Genomic DNA, 23,690 nt, shown 5'->3' with positions numbered 1-23,690 from the left:
CTTCTGCCCTCCTACTACAACTCCATTTTCTTTGTCTTCCAGACATGCGGAGTCTCATAACTGGCACAGGGATTCCCATACTTCCTTTGGGGTGATTTTCTTTGACCTGATAATGCCAGAATAAATAAAAATTACTAAAGTACTAACTTATTATTTATAAGTACTAACTTCTCCCCCCTCACCTCCCACATGGCTCCCAGGAGCTGTGCTGTGGGCTGGCTGTAGGAGGTAGGAGTGCTGGCCTAAACACACCTCACTGCACCAGTCTCTGATCTCTGAGACGTGGTGAGAGCAGTGCTCGGGAACACCAGTTGTACTCCAGTCCCTAGCACAGGAACCCCACACGTTCTTGAGCACTTCAACCATCTGCCCCAGTGTGCCATTGGAAAGCTGCTTCAGAAACACACTGACTTTAACTGCTAGGGATTTCCTGCTAATTTCCAGCTGAACTTAATTCCTGGCAATTTATACCCATTTACTGGATGAATTATGTTCCTTAGACTAAGGAGTCTGCTCTTCTCCATTGTAGAGCTCTTTGAAGATTATAAATGAGGATCACTAAGTTTGAGAACTGAGCACTAAGTCCCTTCAGAATCCCTGAGGTGACTTTGCTTTGCTGTGTTCAGTCATGTGCACCCAAAACAATTAAAAATGTGGGGAAGCCAACAACAGACAGGTTAAGAAGAGCAAAGAAGGGCAACAGAAAAGAAAATCCTGCAAAGAAAAAGCCCTGCCTGCCCTATTTTTTCAGGGCTGTTTTTTTCTAGGAGGTAACAGTGGCACTGCCAACATATAGGATCATAGGATAACAGGTCAGAAGAGGCCTCAGGAAGTCTATGCCTAGCCTCCTGCTCACAGCAGGGTCATCTGTGAAGTCATCGAAGGTTTATCCCAGAGCTTTATCCAGTCTGGTCTTGATGAACTCCAAAACTGATAAAAATACATCAGAGAAGTTTAAAAAGAGAAAAAAAGAAAAAGAAAAATCAGCAGCAACAGAGAGAGGCATGAAGTTGAAGATGCAGGCAGCTTTTAAAGATGCAGCTGTCCATGCCTGACTGTATAGCTGAGCTTCCTAATTCTTTTGGGATCTATCCATCCTGTGCAAGTTACCACATCTGAAAATTACAATTGACTTTACTATAGTGAGTGGACATAAAGGTGACAAAACACATGGCAAGTCTTTTCACCAAGGAAATTAAAACAATTAAAGATCAGGGAATGTCACTGAATATATATATGTTTGCTTACAACAATCCTCTGCCATCCCAGAAACCCCTGAAGACAATTTTGCTCTCCAGCTGTTGCTTCAGAAATGACTATTTGCCTTTGAGGCTCCCAGTGCTGTTACCACCCTTACAATACTGTAACACCTGAGTAACACTACTCTGTTTGGGAACAGAGAAGAAAGGAACACAAAGTTCCCATACGCCTGAGCATAACTGCTTTTTAATGTCAATGTCTAGCATGGCAGCAGTTCTGACACCTGTGAAATTGGACTCAGCTGAGGTCAGAAATTCAATACCATACCTACACAGCTTCAATTAACAGATTACTTCAGTCTCTTATATACAGGGACTTTTGTATTAAAACTGTTGTGGATATAGAACTAAGCTCAGAATTACACCTTTATCAGACAAAAGAGAATGGGCTCTCACAGTGTGCCTGTGATCAACGTGAGGGCAGACTAGACGATCTTAAAATTCTGCATCATTTTAAATTCTTCTAATATATTAAATTTACTGCAAAATCTTCTGCTAGCATCCTGCCCCGAAGCCAATTAACCAGAAGAAGATTGTATGATGGGACCATTTATACAGTGCAGCAAGTGACATACCAGGGCCTTTCTACACGTACATAAAATGTGGTATGAATGCAGCACATCTTGCAGTACTTAATTATCTTTGTTTATTTCCAAAAGGACCCATTGGAGTAATTCCTACAGAGTGCATTTAGAAAATATGTACCTAGATTTATAAAACTCCTAAGCATAACAAAAATTAAGAAATAGATTATCAGGACTGGTTACAAATTTAACGATAAGAAATTGCTTTACTAGCTGAGCTGTTCCAAAGGTAAATACTAGTAATACAACAATAAAACCATAATTAAGAAAGAAGATCTACTGTAAGATATCTACAAAGTTCAGTGAAAACTGCTTATTTTAGTGTGGAAACTGAAAGACTAGGGTTATAAGTGAGGAAGAAAGTTAAGATCTAGAGGAAGAATCCTCAAGTCGTGTATGTGCAGCTTTAACATTGTCACTGTCTTCTTGCAAGTGTCTGACTCTGCTTTCATGCAATCTTAATTTCCTCCTTTTGTGCAGCTGGTTGAGCACAAGGCAGAGGACTTATGCTCTCATGTATGCTTCCTCAATGGTGACAGAGCAGCATGTGTAAAAATGGTTGTAATGCAATAACACTCAGATACTATGAATAGAAGAGGGTTTGAATGGTGTTGGACAATGCACAGGAAAGAAGCAAAAACACCCTTTAAAGACAGTCTTCCTTTAAATATGTAATCACAAACAATGGATAAAAACATCAAACAGAAACTGCAAAAGAAAAAAAGAAAAACAACACCCTGCTATTGTGCAGAGCACATCTTTTGCATAGTAAATTTAAAGAAACTTACATGCAAGGGGTTCCACTTCCCAGCCTTCCAGCACAGCACAAGGGAAAGGATAAACAAGCAGAGTAAGAGACAGTATGAAACACTTTTTGAAGTCACTGGTTTAATTCAAATGGGACAGTTGAGGGTAATAACTGGTAAAAGCAGAGAAGCCTGAAGTGTGGCTTTCAGGCATAATACAGTTCAAGAACATGTAGCCACAAGAGCGAGTGGCAGATTCTGGACTCTGTCCAGCAAGAGGCTGAGCTCTCAAGTACATTCACAGAAAGCAGTTATCTGCAGAACAATCCCATTCCCTTCAGAGGTGGTCACATGTCTAAAATATCAACTTATGTGCTCTACTGTTTAAGGGCAAAATACCCTGTACTTTACATGATCAATGTAAACTTCTTTAATCTAAATGTGAGTGCAGATTCTGCACAGGAAGTGTACTGGGGCTAGTATTTCTGTGAATTACATCTCCCCATCAAATCTAACACTGTTAGCAATATACTACATTGCATCCCAGTCTTGCTGTGAGATTCCTAGAAAGCAACTACGTAGCCCTTTGCAGGATCTCATTATACCAAAATCCAAAAGAGATTGTGGTTTGTAACTTTGCCACTAGCAAAGGCAGAAGAATTTCAGTTTGTATTATTATAACTACCAGCTGGGAAATTAACACTTTTCTAACTACTATGAAGAAGAGAAACAGAACTGGCAGCCACTAAAGAGCAGTTTGCCTTTTTTTTTTTTTTTTTTAATCCAATTTCTGGAATGTAGCTTGGTTCAGTGCATCAGATTATAAAAAAGAAGCATGGAAGCATATATAAATACAGTCACTATAAAGAATGTACTAACTTATTTAACATTTGTTAGGAGTGGAAGAAAATTCCATGAAAAGGAAAGATGTGTTTATGTAAGACAACATGTGCCTTTAGTAATGGGTTATGGATCAGAAAGAACAAGTACCTAAGAAGTAACCATGTATTGATAATGAAAAAGTTAAAAAGAATAAACACGAAACAGAGGTGTGCTGTCTTACCTTGCCCTTTGAAATAGCTTTGTAGGCTGCCTTTACGATTAGGTAAGACCAAAAACAGTGCAGAATTTGAAGAACCACAAGCAACACATTGAAGACCCACAAGGCAGGAAAATTGCCCAGAGCTTCATACAGTTCAAACAATGTAGTGTTTAATATCCTAGAACAGAATGAAACAGAAAAATAATTACACTTTCTTTAGGCCAACAACCTAAAAAAAAAAGACCTTTATAAATCAAGATGACAAATACGTGATAAGATGGGATCCACCCATATAGTTGCTTCTTACAGCAACAGCGACTTGGACTGAATTGTATTGGTGTCTCCAGAGATTACCACCACCAAAATGTTGCTTTCAATGTTTAACATCACTTAACAAACATCATGTATAGGAAAAAACAATTCTCAGAGTGCATTTCTTCCCTTCTTTTATAAAGCTGGCAGGTGTCAACTCTCTCAAATAACCCCATCCCTGATTAATAACAAAAATTACCTATTTATTTATTTTTGATCTTGACTTCTGATGGGGTTGGGTTTAGTAACTGCCTATTACCAATAGGTAAGAGAATGCATGAGGATTGCTACTTTGCACCGCAACTCCCAGGCAGTACTGTGCTCTTCAAACCACACTCCCAGGCTGGGATGGTGACTGCAACCTCCCTTGCTACACAAGGGAGAGCTGTACAAAGAGCTGGGCAAGGTTTCCTGCACACTGCCATCTGAAGTCCTGACAGAAGCTGATGGGCTTGCCTCAGCGTACACAGCTATGAATGTCTTTGCTTTCTTGACATCAACAAAGTGAGTAAAGTGCTATCAAGAACAGAAAACACAGCCTGAGCTTGTTCCATTAATATGAAACTTTACCAGTATATGAAACAACGGCATACACATGGCAGGATTCCGCCCCTTGTGGGGTTTTCCAAGACTGAGAGTGAGCTTTAGTGCAGGCACTGAAAGTGATGCTAAAATATGACTTGCAAAGCTTTGTAAATACAGAACTAATTATTCTCTGCCCATAACACTGATATAACAGATTATTTTGATCTAGACGTTAGCAAATAGCCTGACAGTAGAAGGTGAATAACAGGCATCAAAACAATTGCATTTTTGGAAACAAATAATGATCTATGAATGCCTGTTATGGGAGGATGGAGGTGGCCAGGAAAGGAGGAAATCTGAGGATTTGTCAATCTCCACCCATTTTCCCTGCTGGTATGTATTTTTTTTACTTATCTATCAGCCTGTAGCCACTAGATGGCAGCAGATGTGCTTTGTCTGAAGGCAAGGGATCTAACTGAGGTCCTGTAAGGGATTCAGGACAATATGCTTCACTTTTGAAGTGTTAGAGATACTGGGCTCTACTTTTTAATAAACAATCAAGCTTGCCATAATCCTTTCCATATAAAATTCAGCTCAAGAATATTTTATTAAGAGGAATGTACACACAGCAAACCCAGAAAATAACATTTAGTGGTAATGATTTATGCGTATAAACAGTATTGGCCAAAAATCAGTCAGCAATTTTTAATACACTGGCCTTAATACTCTAGGGCATTTCATAATAAATATTTTACCTTTTTATTTTTGTTTTCTTATGCTAAACTACAAATGCTTTGCAATTTAGTGACAAGTGTACTTCTTATAACCTTATTATCCAGCTGTGTTTTTTAGAATGTTTTCTGTTTCTGGAGTGAACATCAGAAAAAGAAGCTGTTTTCCAGCTGATGAAAAAAAAACCATCACATTATTGCTTTTGTCAGCTAAAACTCTCCAGTCTCAGCTTTCTGCTATTTGTTCTGCCAATGGTAGCATTGCTCCATGGCACTGCAATACCCCACTTCATAATTCAAGGGGAAACTCTCAGGCATATCAAAACATAGCTGTAGTCAGCACTGTTTTACTTCACCAGTACTTAGTTTAGTTCAAACTATGATATCAAATTCAAATTTACATCAACTCCTGTATGCAAGCCTACTGTTACTTACATCCAGCTGTCTTTTTTTATGTCTAGAATTTTATGTGCTCCAGAATTTAAGTGCAGTTTCTACAGGTTTCTATCTGCATTTTTATTCACTGGCCTGAGTTAATCTCTGCTGACTTCCATAGTAGTCAAGTCAAAAAAGCAGCATTAGAGATACAGATGGTCTGTTCTTGCAGGACTGCAAAATATTAGGAAGATGGGAAGGCCAAAAAGAGTGCTTGTGATTCCAAAAACAGTTTCACTGTGCAAATGAGTCATCTACTGTGTATGAGGTATGGGAAATAAGCTTTCGCTGGAAAAGCAGAACTCTCTGTAGCTTGCTTGTGCCTGGCATACTAAGGACAGACTGGAACTCTCCATAAAAGCTGCTGAAAAGATCTCACTAATTGCTCAGTAATGTTAGGAGGGGTCAGAGACATGATGTACAGGCTAGCTGTGGAGATACAGCTAATGCTTACAGCATCTAGGCACAAAAGGCTGAGCAGAAGCTGAGCGGAAACTACAGAAAATTATGGAAAAAATGGAGGAAAGCAAATAGACTTTTTCTAAATATAAATCAATTATTTCATATCAAAAGCCTGAAATGGGGGGTAATCATAAAGTTAATGGGACAGAAAATGGAGAGTAATTCTTCCTATAGACTGAGGAAGGGACGGAGGAAGAAAAGTTAGACAACTTTGCACCAATTCTGCTTTTGAAAGAATTCAACAGAAGTATTTTAACCAACTGCATGAGTAACAGGGGCTGGAAGAAGCAGCATGAGAATGGATTACATGAAGGAAAGAGCATCTATGGCATGAATGTACAAATTAACCTTTGGTTCAGCTACTCAGAAAGGTGCTTAGGTACTTAAACCTGCAAACCTGCTTTCTGGAATATTACAGTTCTCCAGTTGTTAAATCCCAGCTTTTCAAAATGAATGGTGGAAACTTTGATTCCTGTCTCTCTGACTTAAAAAGCTGGATTTGATCTCAGAGAAAGAAATTACTTTAAGATGCAAGTGCTCTACTTCTCTGAAAACTTTGGTCAGCATTTCTCAGGTCCTGCAATTTGACACAAAATATTAGCTTCTGCTTTGAAAACAGGTACTGGCCTACAGAAATCTTCCTGGGGCCTTGAAAGATTTTAATAGCTGAACAAAACACCAGAATTTCATGGAATATATTTTTCTCTTTTCTCTTGTTAAATATTTCCCAAGTGGGGTTGTGTACCTGGAAGCATAAAGCTCTCAGTTTAGCATTTTGAATTAAGCAGTGGCTGATGAAGACACATTCAACAAAAAGCACATTCAACACTTAAGATCATCCAATCCACTCTTACAGAAATCTGTGGTCTCAGACAAGGACCGAGACAGGACTCAGATAAGATTATGCTCCCTCCCATCAATTTAGTGGGCATAAGTCCAGGCTTTTGGACAGCAGAAACTAATTCTTGGTTAGTTGATCACTTGTCTTGCACTTGAAATGCAACAAGGAAAGGGAGATGAAGGAAGAGAGATAGAGATGGATGGGTGGAAGAGTAAAATGTGTATTTAAATTTATCTGAGAATTGGCAAAATGTGCCGTGTTTGTTTCTGAAAGAATCTTTAGAGGAATGAAAGGAGACAAGAAAGAAGGCCATGTGGAAAGAGTAGGCAGTTTTCCAGGCAAGCAGGAAACCCATGATAAACTCTGTAGAATGAGGCATGTGGGGCCGACTGCCATGCTGGGCACTATTATCAAATCCAAAGGAAGCAAAAACCGTGCAGCTGAAATGAACGCTACTGAGAGCTGCCTGAGCTCCTGCAGCACTGCCAGTGACCAACACACTGAGTATGCAACAAGCTGAACAAAAGGCTTGTGGTTACTGCAGTGGAATAGGTATAGCGAAGGACAGCAAAACATCAACCTGTGTGTCTAAACAATTTCAGAATAGATGTCTATCTTCTTGGCCAAGCATATAGTATACAAGTTTTTCCATATTCAACCATAACTGGCTGCACTGGGACATCTTGCATACTGCATTCATTACAGAGCAAATAGCTAATTGCATCTAGGTGTGCACAAATGAAATTCAGATCTTATTTAGTGCAAGTAATCCAACAGCTACATATACTATTTCCACCAATGCTCAGAAACTTCTGCTTCTTTGAATTTTTCCTTTAAAAATAATGGATTGATCTTACTTCTACCTCAAAACATAATTTATTCTTCATTACACGTGGTAAATAGTGACCGAGACCAGAGATCAAAGAAACAGGAGTCCTATATTCTGTATTTAGCTGTTCTATTACCTTATTGTGAGATACAAGACATTTTCAAGTTCCTTTACATGGTATACTTATTGTTAAAGATGGATATAAGGTATCAATACATCCTATCTGTCTTACAAAGATGCTGGGAGACTTAATTCATTAGCTTGCTTGTAAACTGCTATGGACTACCTAAGTAAAAAGATCCCATAACACTAAGAGTGTGAAAGTACATCCACATGTTGATCAGCCATAAGGCAATATATCAGTAAGTTCATCAGTAGTCAATATTTATTTCTGGGATTTAGACTTTCATTGAAATCTAACAGGACTTCATAAATCAGGCTGCCCTAGCTACTTAGGGTGATAATGCTATGCTACCTTTATGCAACAGGTGACCTCACAAATGTTTCTGTATGCATGGCCTTAGATGAGCTACCCAACATTTTCCGTGAGATGGGTGTGAAATGATGGGCAAAATAGCCATTAACTTCAAGAAATGTTGGTCTGTAGTGCTTGCATATCCCAGAACCCTCAATCTGCAGCACAGCTAAATATTTAATTATAGCAAATTCAGTATATAAAGGTTTTACTGCCAACTTCTCCCTCTTCTGAGTTTCAGCTCGGCCAGCTGCTGTTAGGACTGCGTCTGTACCACTGTGCTGCTTTGAACAGATGCTTCTTGGTTCCTGCTGAGTGGAAGAACAAGCTAGTTTCCCTTTTCAGATCTTGCTGTCTCTGAGATTTTCAGTGCCTCAAAGGAAGATTTATGCTACTAATCAGTGCATGGCAAAAATGGGGGGAGCAGCATAAACCCACTGCAAACTGAGAACAGTCAGAAGAACCAGTCACTCACACAGCATCATTGAAAGAGGGAACAAGGGACAGAACAGGAGAGAGAGACAGAGAGAGATGGTCTTTCAAGAGCATCTCAGAGGAAATCCTCAGATTTTTGGATTGGTGCTGCTCATTACCCTCTTCCTTTAGACAGTAAGTCGATAAAACATCTCCACAAAATGCAGCAACAGAAGGGACAAACTCCTGAGTCCATACACAGAGCAACGTTAAACCCACATACTTCAGTTTTATCAGGGAGGTCAGCAGCATGTGGAATTCTGCTCATCCATCCCAGCCCCATATCAGAGGATTTGGAGGTCAGCTGAGGCCTGCTGCTCCTAACGCGGTACTAATACAAAGGCTCAGCTGCTGTGCAGACCAGTGGCTCCTGCTCTAGCACTAATCAGCAACAATACCTCTTGGCAGAAATCACATCCCTGACACTGAGACCATGTTATTTTTAGCCCTGTGTAGATCAATAGGATTTCCAATTACTTAACTAAAATGATGCACCGGACAGGAAATTATTCATGTTTGATGTACTGTAAAAGATACCGTTCTGATCAAGCTGTCACTGTCCTGGGTTCAGCTGTGCTTTTCTCTTCACTCAATTTCTTCTCATCAATGGTTACTGCCCATTTACTGATTTTGCAGCCACTGGCATGAATATAAGTATTTCCACTCTTGTGGATAGAAAAAACACAAGAATACAAGGTCATAGACACCTTCACAATCCAAGCTCAAATCTCAAATCTCAGGAGAGTCTTTCAATAGACACTAGGATATGGAAAGAATTCAAATTTCCTAGCAGAATGTAATTATACACAGCAAAATGTTGTATCAGTAATGTATTCTGGCAAAATGCTTGTGTGCAGGCCTGTGGATCACAATACACAGGCAGAAACAACATTATGCTAAGAACGACACTTCCACATCTGAAAATCTCCAAGCACACATAAAACTTTTACATGCAAATATGTTATCAAGATCCCTTTGCCTGCAGTTCATGCTATTCTCTAAATAGGAAAGGTGTTCGGTGTAAACTATAGGAGACCAATTTCCAATCCTTGCAAAACAGGCTATCAGAGGAAATAAAAGGCTTCCTCATGCCTCTTTCTGTTAACTACAAGTAAGTGCAGTACCTGTGTGCAATGAATATTTATCCCTCTTGCTTTAGGAGCACACCCTGATGCTGATGGCAGACAGTTCAGGAAAAAAGATTACCCAAACCTTCTCTAATGCAGGAGCTAACCAGAACTATTTCAAAAACCCACAAAACATCACAGCTGCAGTGACCTCTCTGCCAGGTACCCAGTGCCTTTCAGGTGGTTTATATCCCATTAGGAGTACTGCACTCTGGATTCATTGGTCTGCTTCTGAGAACCTGGCTCTAGAGTAATGGAATCATTTTAAAATACACAAAAAATCATGCAGCTTAAAGAAGTGTGGTGGCACAGCGTCTGTCAGTGATTTATCCTTCAAATAAATGACTCAGGTATTACGGTCCAGTTGTGGAAAAAATGCCAAAAGACATGGATGGGGGGGGGGGGGGGGAAACAAAAAGCTTATGACTTCTACCTTTGTCTCCACAACTGTCATAAGAACTTCCTCCACGGCAAAGGCTCGGAAATCAGTGTTGAACAGTTTTCATTTCAATCCAGCTTCCTCAACTGTGATCTGTACTTTCATAGCTGTCATAGCTCACACTCTGCCATTGTGCAACACTGATAAAACCAACAGGATATGCTCACTTACATGGGTGCTGACTTTATTCCAAAGTGTTTTGCTGTAATGACCCCCTTCTAGCTGAGCACTAATGAGACTCTAGCTGCATCATAGCTGTTGATCACGGTGCTCAAAAGCCATTTACTATTTCAAGCTGGTAAGTTAACTACCATTCCCACACTTCTGTACAGCTAAAATTTTTATGTCCCACATAATACAGCAACTTGCAGTGAACAAGCAGCATTGTTCTGCTTTTATATCAACACGGTGGCATTATAAAATATGCCCCACCAGCAGCAAACACCCCTGCTACAGTTCAAGCCTTTAAAAGAAAAGGGGGTGAGAAGAGGCAGAACATTTGCCAGTGTTGAAACTACCTAGAGCCAGCCAGAGCATCAGCACTCCTATGGGCTGCCTGTGGTACTTCTGCATTAGCACAGCTCTCCCCTCCGCAGAACAGGTTATGCTTTAAAATGTATTTGGGGGCAAACTTTCCTCACATTCCTCTCCTTTAGACAAAAACCGTGTCCAGCCTCTTTTTTTCTCCCTTCCTTCCTGCAAATGATGCAATTTCAGAGAACTTCAGCTGACTGAAATGGCAGAGCCAACCCACAGTGCAGCCTCCTTTCCAGTCACCATGCCCTGTGAAGCTGCCTTAAAAGCAGCTAAAGCATCTGGCCACAGGAACACCACCAAAGCTGCTTCCCTTCCCTTGAGACATTTACACTCATCAGAATAATTCTGAGCAAAAGAAGCATTCTGTTAATTGTCTCTGTCCTGTTTTCAATCAGACCTCAGGTTTTAGAAAGGACAGATTTCCTAATAAAAGAAGGAAAGTGAGTACACAGTCTGAACAGCCTGTCCCTGACAACAGAAGGCATTATTACAGCCACAGGGAACAGGCTGTAGAACCTAAAAATGAGGATAGGAATTGACTTTGGAAGTCCTGATGAAATCCTTTTTTATACAATATTTTCCAGTTGTGATCACATGAAAATCTTTGAAACTGAAATACCAAGCAAATGCCACTTCTTTTTGTTTACACTGCAAACCCACAATTGTGAATGACACATGTAACCTTTCCATTTCTTATAGCTTCTCTGTAAACAGCTGGTTCGGCACTCCAAAGACTTCAGTTTTGATTCATACAGTACTCAGAGTCCTGAGTTCACAAGTGCTGTAAACAATTTGAGGAAATAAAATAACCAGGCAATACAAAAGACATCATTGGGTAACCTTTTGTCAAAAACAGATGGGATGACAACATTATATGTAATCTGCTAAAGAGCTAAGACAAGAGTCATGAGTAAATTTATGGAGACTTAATTAATAAAACTTTTTTTTTTTTTTAATGCATACATTGAAGTCTATAATTTCTTCAAATGTATTGCAGTTAGGTTGCCAAAAACTTATTAAATGCTCTTCATAAACTAATTGGTTAGAAGTTACCTCCTGAAGCTACAAACAGCCTGAAATACAAGCACATTAGACAATTTTTGCTGCTAGTTCTGCAGCATCCACTCACTGACAGTGTGAATAATATTGGGAATCAAGTACATTGGATCAAAATAAGAATTTATTCCTTCAATATCTGCTACCCACAAACAGCCTAGATCGTTCTTTATTTCAGACAATGTTTTAAGCAAAATGACCTTAAAACAGTGTCAGAAGAGATTTATTTTCCTAATAAAAAAGCAGCTTATTTTACAGCAGAACAATTAGAGATGTTTGCCCAGTTGTCCACATAGTAGTAGCCAGGCTAGAAAGGTTTTTGCTGGCCTCAGGATCCAGTGAGAATAACTAAAGCCATCATGAAACACTGTTCATAGGGTCCAGATGAGGTTGGGGCAGCTTGGATTTATCAAGTTACCTGGATTCTTACCATGCCTAGTAAATGACCAGAATTCTTGCTTTAGCTAGTGCCCACGTACTGCTTTGATGTAGTGGGATGCTTGTGGGTTTGAGCTTTCTGTTTTACCAATATGTTCACAGGAATGAAACAGGGTGCCTCTGTCAGGGTCCACATGCTGCCTTCCCACAATACACATGCTCAAAGGGCCGAACAGCAGAAAATGTGCCAGGAAAGAAAAACAGTATCAAAGACGATGATTCAAATTCCATGCATGTTAAGAGCTGCACAAAAACAGTCAATATCAGCTAGAAACAGGACAAGGCTAGGAAAAAGAGAGGTTCAGCAAATCTCTGAAGCAGCTGCTACTAGTGGGGGCTCTGCGCTGCCCTATTCATAACTCAAGCTGCAATTTCACTCAGAAGCTGATTGCAGGATAGAAGGCAGGAGACAGAACAGTGCAAACTGGCAATACTGGATCACTGTTTGGAGACCCACTGTGTGCTGTATTCCACACTGTTGTTCAATCAGTGATGAAATTCAGGAAGGGCTAGTCAGCTGGTCATGCAGAGATGAGAGAAAGATGGTAATAAGTAACTAGGGTTTGTTCCAGCACACCATTGTGAAAAGAAGTTAATTTTAACTCAGCAAGGATCACACCATGCCTGTCTGGTTCATGCAGATATTCACTGCCATGAAAAGGCAATTAGAAATCAGCCATGAACCAGACTGTACTCTCATGGGCTTTAAAAATGAAAGAATAACATGGAACCAAGTTATTCTGAGGTCTGCCAGACCTGCGCTTATACAGGATTTGTTGGCATAAGAAAAAAAAATAATATCCATTTAGCAACTGCATTTTGGAGTCAATAAGAAGACAGGCACCAGAAAGAGCCTTGAGTCGTTACAGTGAGAACTATTTTTCCTTTTTTTTTTTCTTGACAGAACCTTTTCAAACAGATGCACAAATGGAATAACCAGTTAGATATACCTACTAACATTACACAAGACTGTAACAACTAACCAAAGTGGTTTACTGTCTGTGCTCACAGCTTCTAATGTAGTACAGTAGTGGGGGCATGCTGCGACTTCACAGATCTCATGAGTGCAAACACCATTTCCCTGCTCCTCTGACTTTTGACAGTGGCACTTGCCAGTAAGACTTCCCTGAAACTTAGTGTGTTCTAGTTCTCATATAACATAATTAATTAAAAGTAGCAAAACACAAACTCATATGAGTACTATTCAGAGAAACACAAAGGAACATGAATTTATAATTTACTACTTTCAGAACAGACCATGTATACAACGTGGTGCCTGCACATGGTCATCGTCAGCCTTGCTTTCCTTGAAGTGTTCTCTTCCTTCTTTGAAACCCCTAAGTTGCACCTTTCTCCAGTTACCTTAACACACGTTTTTTAAACAGAGAATGGGTTTAGTAACCTTGTATCTCTCTCCATGCCAGCCACCTTTCTTCCACTGAAGCTCTTGGAAATACCCTAATTGTCACTTTGTGAAAATAGTTTCAGATACTGAACTCTTCACAGCATTAGGAGATCTATACAAACAGCCCTGTCAAAAACAAAACAAAACAAAACAAACAAACAAAAAGAAAAAAAAAAGCAAAACAACAACAACAAAAAGCACCCACATATTATGGAAAGATAAGCAAAGCAGGTGAGTAGTCTTGGGTTTCCTCTATAGTCAGCCTTCAGGAGTTTCAGTTCTCAGAACACGACCTCTGCAATGAACAAAGAAAACTGGAGAGACTGGAAAATCTTGGCTGCTACACAGCATCACCTTCTTAAGACCCATGCCTCCTCGAATGGAAGTGCCATCTGCACACCTCAAAAAATGATTAATAAATATTACAGCCCCATGAGTTCCCCTGTCCGAATACTGAAAGAAAAACGTAACAGCAGCAAAAAGCAAACCATTCCTTTATCAACAGAGAAGACTGTCTGTGTAACTACATCAAAAAGAAATGTTTGAGGCCTAGGGAAAAGGAATTGCAAGGCTTATTGAAATGAAGAAAGGCTCGAGGTAACAGTTTTGCACAGCCTGATTAGACTAGCTGAGGGCTCGAATCACTTCTATCAATTCTTCAGTTTGAGATTGCCTTCATTCTCTCTACAGTCCTCTATCACCTGAGAAGGCATCATGTTCCCCCGACTCGCAGAGAGTTGTATTTTATGTTGTAATTTGCTAGAACAGTGATTATGCGCAAGTGGGAGAATTTCACAAGCAAAATGTCTTGTCAGTGGAAATAGCAGCTTTACTCCTACATTCGCTTAGCAGCAGGAGGCAGAAAGTGTCCTGGGGTTTTTGAATTATTGCTGAAATGAACTCCAGATGCCTGTAGAAAGACTGCTAAATATATACCTAATTGCCTGTTTCTTTTGTCTTAGCCCTGCTGCTAAACAACCTTCAGACAACAGCATTTGATACATTCTGAATTCTTTATTAGCACCTTTATGCGGAATTAAATGGCACTTGTGCAAAGCTGGAGCACAAGAGCATGCCAGCGCTTCATAAGCGACGTTGCTGGAACCCTGCCTTGGATGTTCGCCTTCTTGCGTGGGGGAAGTTTTCTTATAAATTACAGTCTTCCTTTTACATTGCACACTCACCAATTTTATACCTCTCAGTTTTTATGCTAGAAAAAAAAAATTTGCATATTTATGTAATATTAATCAGGCATCAAATTTTGCTATTTTGAATATTCAGCAACAAGGAAAAGGAGGGCAAAACTATGTTTCCTGGCCTGCTGCCACTCCAATGACTCATCTTTGCTGACATGCAAGCTAATGGGGGTGAAGATTTATAACTGCAGCTTCACAGAAATAAAGGATTTTGATGGACAAGCTTGTATGTCCCATTCTTCATCCTTACTAACTCTGACTCTCACATGCAATGCCTGCACTACATCTGAGAACTACGAAGCTGCCTCTAGACTTCATAATTACAGATCAGGATAACCATTAACTGCATGTACATGAAGGCTATAGTCTGGAAATAAGATGGTATCAGAAATCACACATCATACACACCATACTTGTACTGTATTCCCTGTAATTGAAGCATCCTTGCACATAACATTCCACCAACAGCTTCCCTTTTCATTGGAGCCACCTTCTGAAGATACCTCTCCAATTATTCCTTTCTGCTACAAGGTATTTTGGGGCTAAATAGTTTTACTCAGTTTGGCAAGAAGTAAGTGGAGTCTGATATTCTGCTTCTTACTCATGCAGTTAAGCCTATTATACTTCATGTACTCCAAAGCAAGGACTTCACTTTTCTTGCAATGTGGTTGTTTTTGCTATGAGAATACTGACCATTTATAAAGTAGCAATAAATTTCCACAGCTGAAGTGCTGGAATACTAAAAGAAAAGGTATAAAAATAATGAAAATGACAATTTCAAGCTACAGACAGACTTGTCAAATACTATTACTAAGAGCATCAGGTGCCAGGTGGACTCAGAGAGTGATTCAAACAGTATTTATGGTTCGGCATCCTATTTTGAAGGCTCAAACAAATGACTGAACCATTCACAAATTCAAATTAGATAAATGTGCTCTTTTGTCAATTAAGGGGGAGGAAAGGCAGAGTGATCACTAGTGTAACCACTCCATGTGTGAAAGAGGAGTACACTGTCTACTGCTAAATCCCTGTGATTCACACAGTCCCTCTACCTTCACTGCCTTCATGAGTCTACTTTGAATGATACCACCTAATCACAGAAGTGTGGTGACACATTCTTCCACGCTTCATATGAACAAAATATGGGCATTAGGCAGGCAGTAAGCTGACCACATTCCTCTCAACCTTTAATTTAAAATATTGCTTAGTCCTAGCAAAGGCTTCCTGCAGGGTAACATTTGGCTGCAACACTTCATGGAAATCACTCTAGATGGCATGGACCTTCAGTTTCTGAGCCTCAGTTATGGTTATAAATACAGTGTTATTTTAAACACTTCAGGTTAATAGTTAAAAGGGTTAAAATAGTTAAAACAGTTAAAAGTTAAAAGACTTTCCAAAATTTGACTACCACATTAAGGATGTAAAAGATAGGAAAAACTTGACCTTGCTGATTTTCAGATGTCTCAAGAGAAAAAGCATATTAGGCAGCTGCTTCTAGTTCAATGCGTAAAGGACTAACGACCTCCTTCAAAATCATGCACTCTGAAAAGATTAATCTGCTCTTTGTTGACTATTCAGCAAGGCAAGCACACAGCGGCGATCTGGTAAAGTTTGTGTTTGAATAACAAAATTTAAAGTCAGCAGTTCCCTGTTTGCCAGTTCAAATAACACAGAGAGGGGTTTAAATACTCTGCTAGTGCTGCAGATAAATGCATAAGGCAGCTTGCAGAATCACAGAAGGGTTGAGGTTGGAAGGGTCCTCTGGAGGTCATCTGGTCCAACATCCCTGTTCAAACAGGGTCACCTAGAGCAGGCTGCCCAAGACTCAGGCTTTTCCAGGTCCCATGTCACCAGGTGCCCTGTCTCCTTCAGCAGTAGGTCTGTATTTCCCTAGTCTTCCTTTTGTCACCTATGTATTTATAGAAGATCACCTTGTTGCCTTTGACAATCCCCACCAGATTCAATTTCAGTTGGGCCTTACCTTTCCTAACCTCATCCCTACATGCTCTGTATTCCTCCCAGGTTAGCTCTGTAAAAAAAACACACTCAAAGCACTCAAAAAGGAGTGTAAATTTATTATTATTTTAAAGCCATTAGAGAAGAGAGGAATAAGCAGTGGGATTTCTATTTCAAGCTGTCATCGTCTGACTGAGTCTTCTCTGAAGCAGAATCATGTACACTGCAGTCTCCAGTGGCAGAGCTGCACTGGTAGAATTTGGTCTTCACTGCATTTCCTAATATAAGACAGGGTGTGACAGACTAAATCCTATTAGCAGACGTCCCACCATTTTCCCTGTCTGAGATCATACAGATAGAAAAATCAACTTTATTTACAGAAATTCAGTGTATGGCCAAGTTAGCTTTGAGAAACAACTAAAGAAAGGGAAGCAAACTTGTTTAAGAAATAAATCACTGTTCCTTCGAAAAAATAACAAGCACTTTTAAATATGCATATTGTGCATCTATCCCTTTTCTCCTTTTGTCATGGGGCTTTACCAACTCACAGCGCAGTAGGGACTAGGCATTATCACATTATCTTTGGAATCATTAAACACTAAATGAGACTTCTACATTCTACTGTTAATATGACCTGATGACACAGCTCCCTAAGGGCACCTTGGTCTTATCCTGTTTGCACTGAACAAACCCCTAAAGAGATACCATTATATAGGATCTGGGAGGAAAAAGTGACAGAGGTTGATATTAGTATCTGTAAATCATCTGTATGCTTAAATAAGGAGCTTGGTGGTAATGCCTCTAATTAAACCTTTGCCAAAGGTAACATTTCTGGTATTTCTGTTGGTTTGCCAAACCAAAGCTATCATCATCATCTTCTATTGTAATGACAAACCCCTCCTGGTCTCACAGAGATTTGGGTTAGTTCTGTTCCTACTAGAGAAAGGAAAGATCCTGAACACAAAAGAGCCTTCTCCCAGCCCTGCTCATACATAGAACACATTGGCCTGTGTGGGAGCATTTCTTTTTTTGGCAAAGGTAACTCATACTGTGCTTGCAGAGAAACTTGAATGGGTTTCTGAACTGGTGTGCATCAGGCTGTCTTCTAACTCGCCAGCAGCCTTCTGGATGTTGAAGATCCTAGCTAAAGAACCAAATGCCTGTGTCTGTCTGTGTGTATGATGCATGTGTTCTCACCTAGGAAGAGAGAGTGAGTGCACATGGAAGTGACTGCCTTTGGGAAGAGGTGAGATTACATTACCACCTGTATAATTACCCTGAAGATGCATGTATTATACAGCTTCCCCAGGACCCCCAGTTCAAAGGAAGGGTGAAAAAGGAGTACTCTGCAGTATTACAAATCTGCATGGCAATAACATCCTTACACAATTCAGCAGAGCTGAACTTTCCTTAGCTCCCTGTGTTTTCTTTAAGCTGAACTTGTTTATAAAGCGTGCACTAAAAGCTAATGAGCAGAGCCTAGCTTCAAGCATAGCCTCTGGTCAGCATCTTCAGAGACTAATATCATATTCCCCCTCTAACTTCTTGCCAGAACAAAAAACTACCTGCTAACCCAAAGCCATGTGATTTTCAATCCACTTCTACCTTAAAACCAGCAGAAGCCCCATATGTTTCTTGTCTAGCACACAGTAAATATAATGGCACTCTAGTAAATATGCTATTACAACACCTGGTTATGTCTGAAACTCTCCTTGATGCTCTGGGAAACAGAGTAATGTCAATGAATCATGTTCAATTATAACATAGCTATTTCCAAACTTGTTTGATGTTTAGCATTAGACAAAAATGATATGCTTACTCACCATAAAGGATATATGCCAAGCCTACTGACAATGAAGACAATGGCAAACGTAAGGAACAGAAGGTCACTCAGTTTTTGATACTTGCAATAGTTTGCCATTTTGGCAGCCTGTAAAAGAAAGAAATGTCTGTTTACTTCTGTGAGGACAACTGAACTCTCTGGTATTGTGCTGTAAAAGGAAGAAATTAAATTTTGATGAAATCACTAACGTTTTTATTGGTCACCTCCCAGTGACCTTGTAACTCCTCTCTACCAAGCAGCTGGAAAATGTCTTCTCAAAAACAAAACAAAACAAACAGATTGCATGAAAACAGAGTACTTCTTCCACTTATTCCATCTCCTTTTTGAAATCTTACAATTTCAGATTCACAAAATTCTTCTAAACCTTCTTTTGAACTCCATTATTTTTGTGCTATTTTTGTCCCCAGCCTTTTAACCTACCCATCTCTCATCACCTTCCCAATATGCTATTCTTCTGAACCTGACCTAATAAAACACTTCCTTCTTTCCCATTAGGCTCCACTTTCATTTTCACCAACTATCCATCTTCCAGCTGCCCCATGCTCTCCATCTTCTAGTGTTTTTTATATACAAAATTTTCTCAAATCCTCTATTGTGCCCAATATTCTATATTCTCCCATAGTCTCTCTCTTTTCCTGGCCTCTATGGAGCAGTTTCCACCTCTAAGATTATACTCCCCTCTTTCAAATCTTTTTCCATGGCTTTCTACTGCTCCTGTTTCTTCCTTGCCCTCTCATTTTTGCTCTCCCAGATTGTTGCCCTAAGCCTATTTTTACATGCTTTTCTCATATATCGTAATGCCATCTTTTGATTCCTTCCTTGGCGGAGAAGCCAGCTATAGAACCTTTAATCAAACTTTTATTTAAAACTTTGATCTTTCCTAAAGTTGCCTTGTCCTCTTACCTCTTTTCTTCTGGAGAAAACAGCATGTACAAGCAAGATGTTAAGGCATCTATGCTTTTTTCCAGAAAGTTCATGTGCATAAGCAAAATTACTTATTTTACAGCATCTGCTTCAAGGAAGGAACAGTTTTTCTTTATGCTTTGTGCCAAAAGTCTACAGAGAGTCACTGCACAATTAAATACATGAAGAGCCCTATTAAGTGGCCACTGTCTGTGTCCCTCTGAGGGGACTGTATCCAGCTACTCTATTTCAGAAAATGCTTACTTGCACAGACTTTCCAGAGGGCTAAGAGGAAGCAAAATAACTACAGTTATGCATATAGAATACTATTCTGAATGCAGAATTCAAACCAGAGAAGTCCCTAAAATGGTGAGATACTTTTGCATTGTCTAATTTTATCAGTATGAACACAATTAATCTGTAACTGTTGAATGCTTATGTCAGACAATCCAGATGCCAAAATCAACCTGTGCCTTAGGATATTTCATACTGTCTGCAATACTTCTGTTCAAAACCTGAACATAAAGGATATCCTTACTAACAGAAAACAGATTAGGGAGCTCACAAAATATGAGGAAAGCCACAAGTGCTGCAAAGAAATCACATGACTTCTGAATCAGTCTTATATTCTGCTGGACACAAATGAGTTTCCTAGCAGTTTGTACTCACAGTCTGGTTTAGGGAAAAGAGAACACTCTGGATGCCAACATGTAAAGCAGAGGAGTTACTAACATCTTGATTTTCAGATGACTGAAAGTTCAGCTAGGAATTTTGGATGTATTTCCATGGTGGCAGCCTAAAAAAGCTGGTTTTATGGTGTGTGGAGCTGATATTGCCATAGCAACTTGTAGTAGTATCATGCCATTTCTCAAAAACAGTACAGCTGCTGGGTCATCAGTTCTCAAATAACAAATTTACAAATAAAATTGATACAGAACTACTGCTACTACAAAAAAAAAAAAAAAAAAAAAGAAAAAAAAAAGGGGGAAAATGAGTATGTTGCTGCATGGAATTTGGCCACGTAGCACAATATAACACCATTTTCAAAGCTTAAAAACTGTGATGACAGCTGAGCAATCTAGCTCTTACAGACACCCTTGCTGGTCTATTTAAACCCATTTATATTACAGTGCAGCTGTTTGCCTTGGTCTAAAGTGTCCATTCCCTGCTCTTTTTGAAAAGTGTGTTAGGAAATAGCTGGAACCTGACAGAAAGGAATCTGGTGCAACAGTCAGCTATGTGAGGCTCATACACCAGAAGCAACCAACTACTTCACATCCATACGCTGGCATAAAAAATGTCAGTGTTCGTTTGAAGTAGGAAGGTAAATGAATCTGGATCTCAAGGTCTCCAAATTGGTGGGGTTTTACCTACTGTAGTGGGTTAATTCACAGTGTTTCCAACCCACAAGCTGTACTGCAGTGCAAAGATCCTTAAGACCCCTTAAACAACTTAGGTAGGATGCTGAACATAGCCTCTCAGTGACCTAGGGTTCAACTTAAGCTAATGTACTGGTTTCCTAGGCAAGCAAGTGACCCTGTGCTTGGTCTATCCTTCAGTGGCTTAAGATAACTTTCACTGAGACCTAAGAGAACAGCCATGGATTCCTGAAAATCACAGAATCACAGATTGGCTGAGTTTGGAATGGACCCCTGGAGGTTATCTGTCCAAACAGGGGCACCTAGTGCAGGTTGCCCAGGACCGCTTCCAGGTGACTTATGAAGATCTCCCAGGGTGGAGACTCCACAACCTCTCCAAGAAACCTCTGCCAGTGCTCCATCACCTACAAAGTGCTTCCTGATGTTCAGAGGGAACCTCTTGTGTTCCGGTTTGTGCCCATTACTTCTGGTCCTGGCACTGGGCACCACTGGAAAGAGTCTGGCTCTGACCCCTTTGCATTCTCCCTTCAGATATTTTTATACATTGACAAGATTCCCCTTGAGCCTTCTCTTCTCCAGGCTGAACAGTCCCAGCTCTCTGAGACTCTCCTCACAGAAGAGGTGCTCGAGTCCTTTGATTTTCTTGGTGGCCATACACTGGACAGTTTCCAGCATGTCTCTCTTGTGCTGGGGGGCCCAGAACTGGTCAGAGGACTCCACGTGTGACCTCACCAGTGCTGAGCAGAGGGGAAAGATCACCTCTTCTGACCTGCGGGTGATACTTCGCCTAATGCAGCCAAGAATACCACTAGCCTTAGCAGCAAGGGCACATTGCTGACTCACATTCAACTTGGTGTCTGCCAAATCCTGGTTCCTTTCCTGAAGAGCTGCTTTCCAGCTGGGTGGACCCCAGCACATACTGCTGCCTGGGGCTGCACAGGACTCTGCACTTCTTGTTGAATTCCATGAGATTCATCAGCCCACCTCTCCAGCCTGTCAATGTCCATCTGGTCAGCTGCTCAGCCCTCTGGCTGAGTTGTCCCTGAATGAGACAACATTCTCCCCCATTTCATCTGTGAATTTACTGAGGGTGCACCCTACCCCATTGTCCAGATTGTCAATGAAGACATTAAACAGGACAGGACTCTTTATTGACCCCTGGGGTACCCTGCTCACTACTGGCCTCCAACTAGACTTTGCACCACTGACCACTACCCTCTGGGGCACGGCTATTCAGCCAATTTTTGATCCACCTCACTGTCTGCTCATCCAGCTTTAGCAGCTTCTCTATGAGAATCTTATGGGGGCAGCAACCAAGGTTTTACTGAAGTCCAGGAAGACAATACCCCCTGCTCTTATCGAATTCTACATGTATGACTCTTCTTTACCTGCAAATGCCTTAAAATCTGTGGAAAAAAGCTAATTTCCAGTATTTCCACCAACACATACCACTTTTTGCAATAATAGCAAAATGATTGCATCCTCAATCAGCTTTTCATTGGGTGTATTCCATTATGAAATAGGTAGGTGGAAAAAGTCTAGTGGCCTCTGGAAATAGCTTTCCATTTCTACAAATATGTAACACACAGAACAGATCAGGTGCACAACTGACCCGTCATAGCAAGAAATTCTACCAGCTTCTTTTGCAGCTAAATATTTTTCTTCCTCTGCATTGACTTTCCATCACTAATGTCCCAAAGCATATGAGTCCATCTTTTCTCCTACAGCACTGGGGCTGTGACCCACTGCCCTGGCAGAAGAAAGTCTGTTGAGTTAGTCATAATGGCTCTCTTAGTAAATGCTTCCCTGGGGTTGTGATTCTTGTTCTTTATAAGTGGCTTTAGTATTTCCAGGTAAAACAGACTGAACAAATTGACTAGGAAGGCCACTAAAGACTATGTCTCATGGGGAAGTGTATTTGCTGAATGTTTTCATATCATGTGAGAATAGCAATTTCTCTTTCTTTTGGGCTTTGAATGAACAAGAGAAATTGATCAAAAATGTATATCTCAGCTTGCTCAGGGTAAGGTTTTAGCTAGCCTACTACAGCTACTCTATGGTAGTTTTCTCATTCCACAAGCACCGGTCTGATCTGAAATGAGCAATGTTAAGAATGTCCTTCTGGTGGCAAGAAAAGAGTAATGAAGAAAGTTTGGGGGAATTCGCAGGCAGTAGAATGGATATACACAGATCTGTTACTAAAACAGAAAAAAAAATGTAAAGATGTAATTATTTCTAACCACAGAAATACATATTCTCTGCTACCTTCTGCCTCAGGCAGTCATGTGACTTCTACATTAAGAACGGATTAAAAAATAAAAACAGTTGCAGCATAATCAAATCAAAATGGCAGGATTTTGATTCTGAGATAGGTGAATCATACAGTGAGGCTGCGTTGTTGCATAACAGGATCCTTGAAACTACTTTAAAAATACTTGTAGACAAAACAGTTATTAATTGATCCTGCTGGAGAGTTCACAGAGCAATCCTAGCATTACTCAGAGCAGTCTAAAAATGGATACATGTACAGGATGAGAAAATCTCTAAATTGCCACTACAGAAGTTAGAGACCATCTTGACTTAAAAGAGCATCAATCATTCCCTCTTCTCCAAAGCCAGCTGTTTCATACTGGCATCTAGATGAGGAGGCACAGGAACCTGGAAAATTCTCAGGACCAGCACTGAGCTCATTGCCT

At 40.2% G+C, this 23,690-nt stretch overlaps 1 protein-coding gene across 2 annotated transcripts in view; it reads right to left on the bottom strand.

The window, feature by feature from the left end:
- The window catches only part of CERS6 (ceramide synthase 6), a 120,525-nt gene that overhangs the window by 5,889 nt on the left and 90,946 nt on the right, over window positions 1–23,690 (bottom strand). The window contains exons 8-10 of one of the 2 annotated variants that reach the window (XM_068686769.1): window positions 18,693–18,799; window positions 3,653–3,809; window positions 2,632–2,655 (exon numbers count right to left, since the gene is read on the bottom strand). In XM_068686769.1, the coding sequence (XP_068542870.1) occupies window positions 2,632–2,655; window positions 3,653–3,809; window positions 18,693–18,799 (288 nt within the window). The remainder of the gene's footprint in view (window positions 1–2,631; window positions 2,656–3,652; window positions 3,810–18,692; window positions 18,800–23,690) is intronic. The other variant, XM_068686770.1, reaches the window with a different exon arrangement.

Source organism: Anas acuta, chromosome 6 (assembly GCF_963932015.1).
Source record: "Anas acuta chromosome 6, bAnaAcu1.1, whole genome shotgun sequence".
In the NCBI taxonomy this organism is placed as follows: Eukaryota; Metazoa; Chordata; class Aves; order Anseriformes; family Anatidae; genus Anas; species Anas acuta.
Note: the sequence above shows the minus strand (reverse complement) of the source record. Positions and strands in the feature narration are given on the sequence as shown.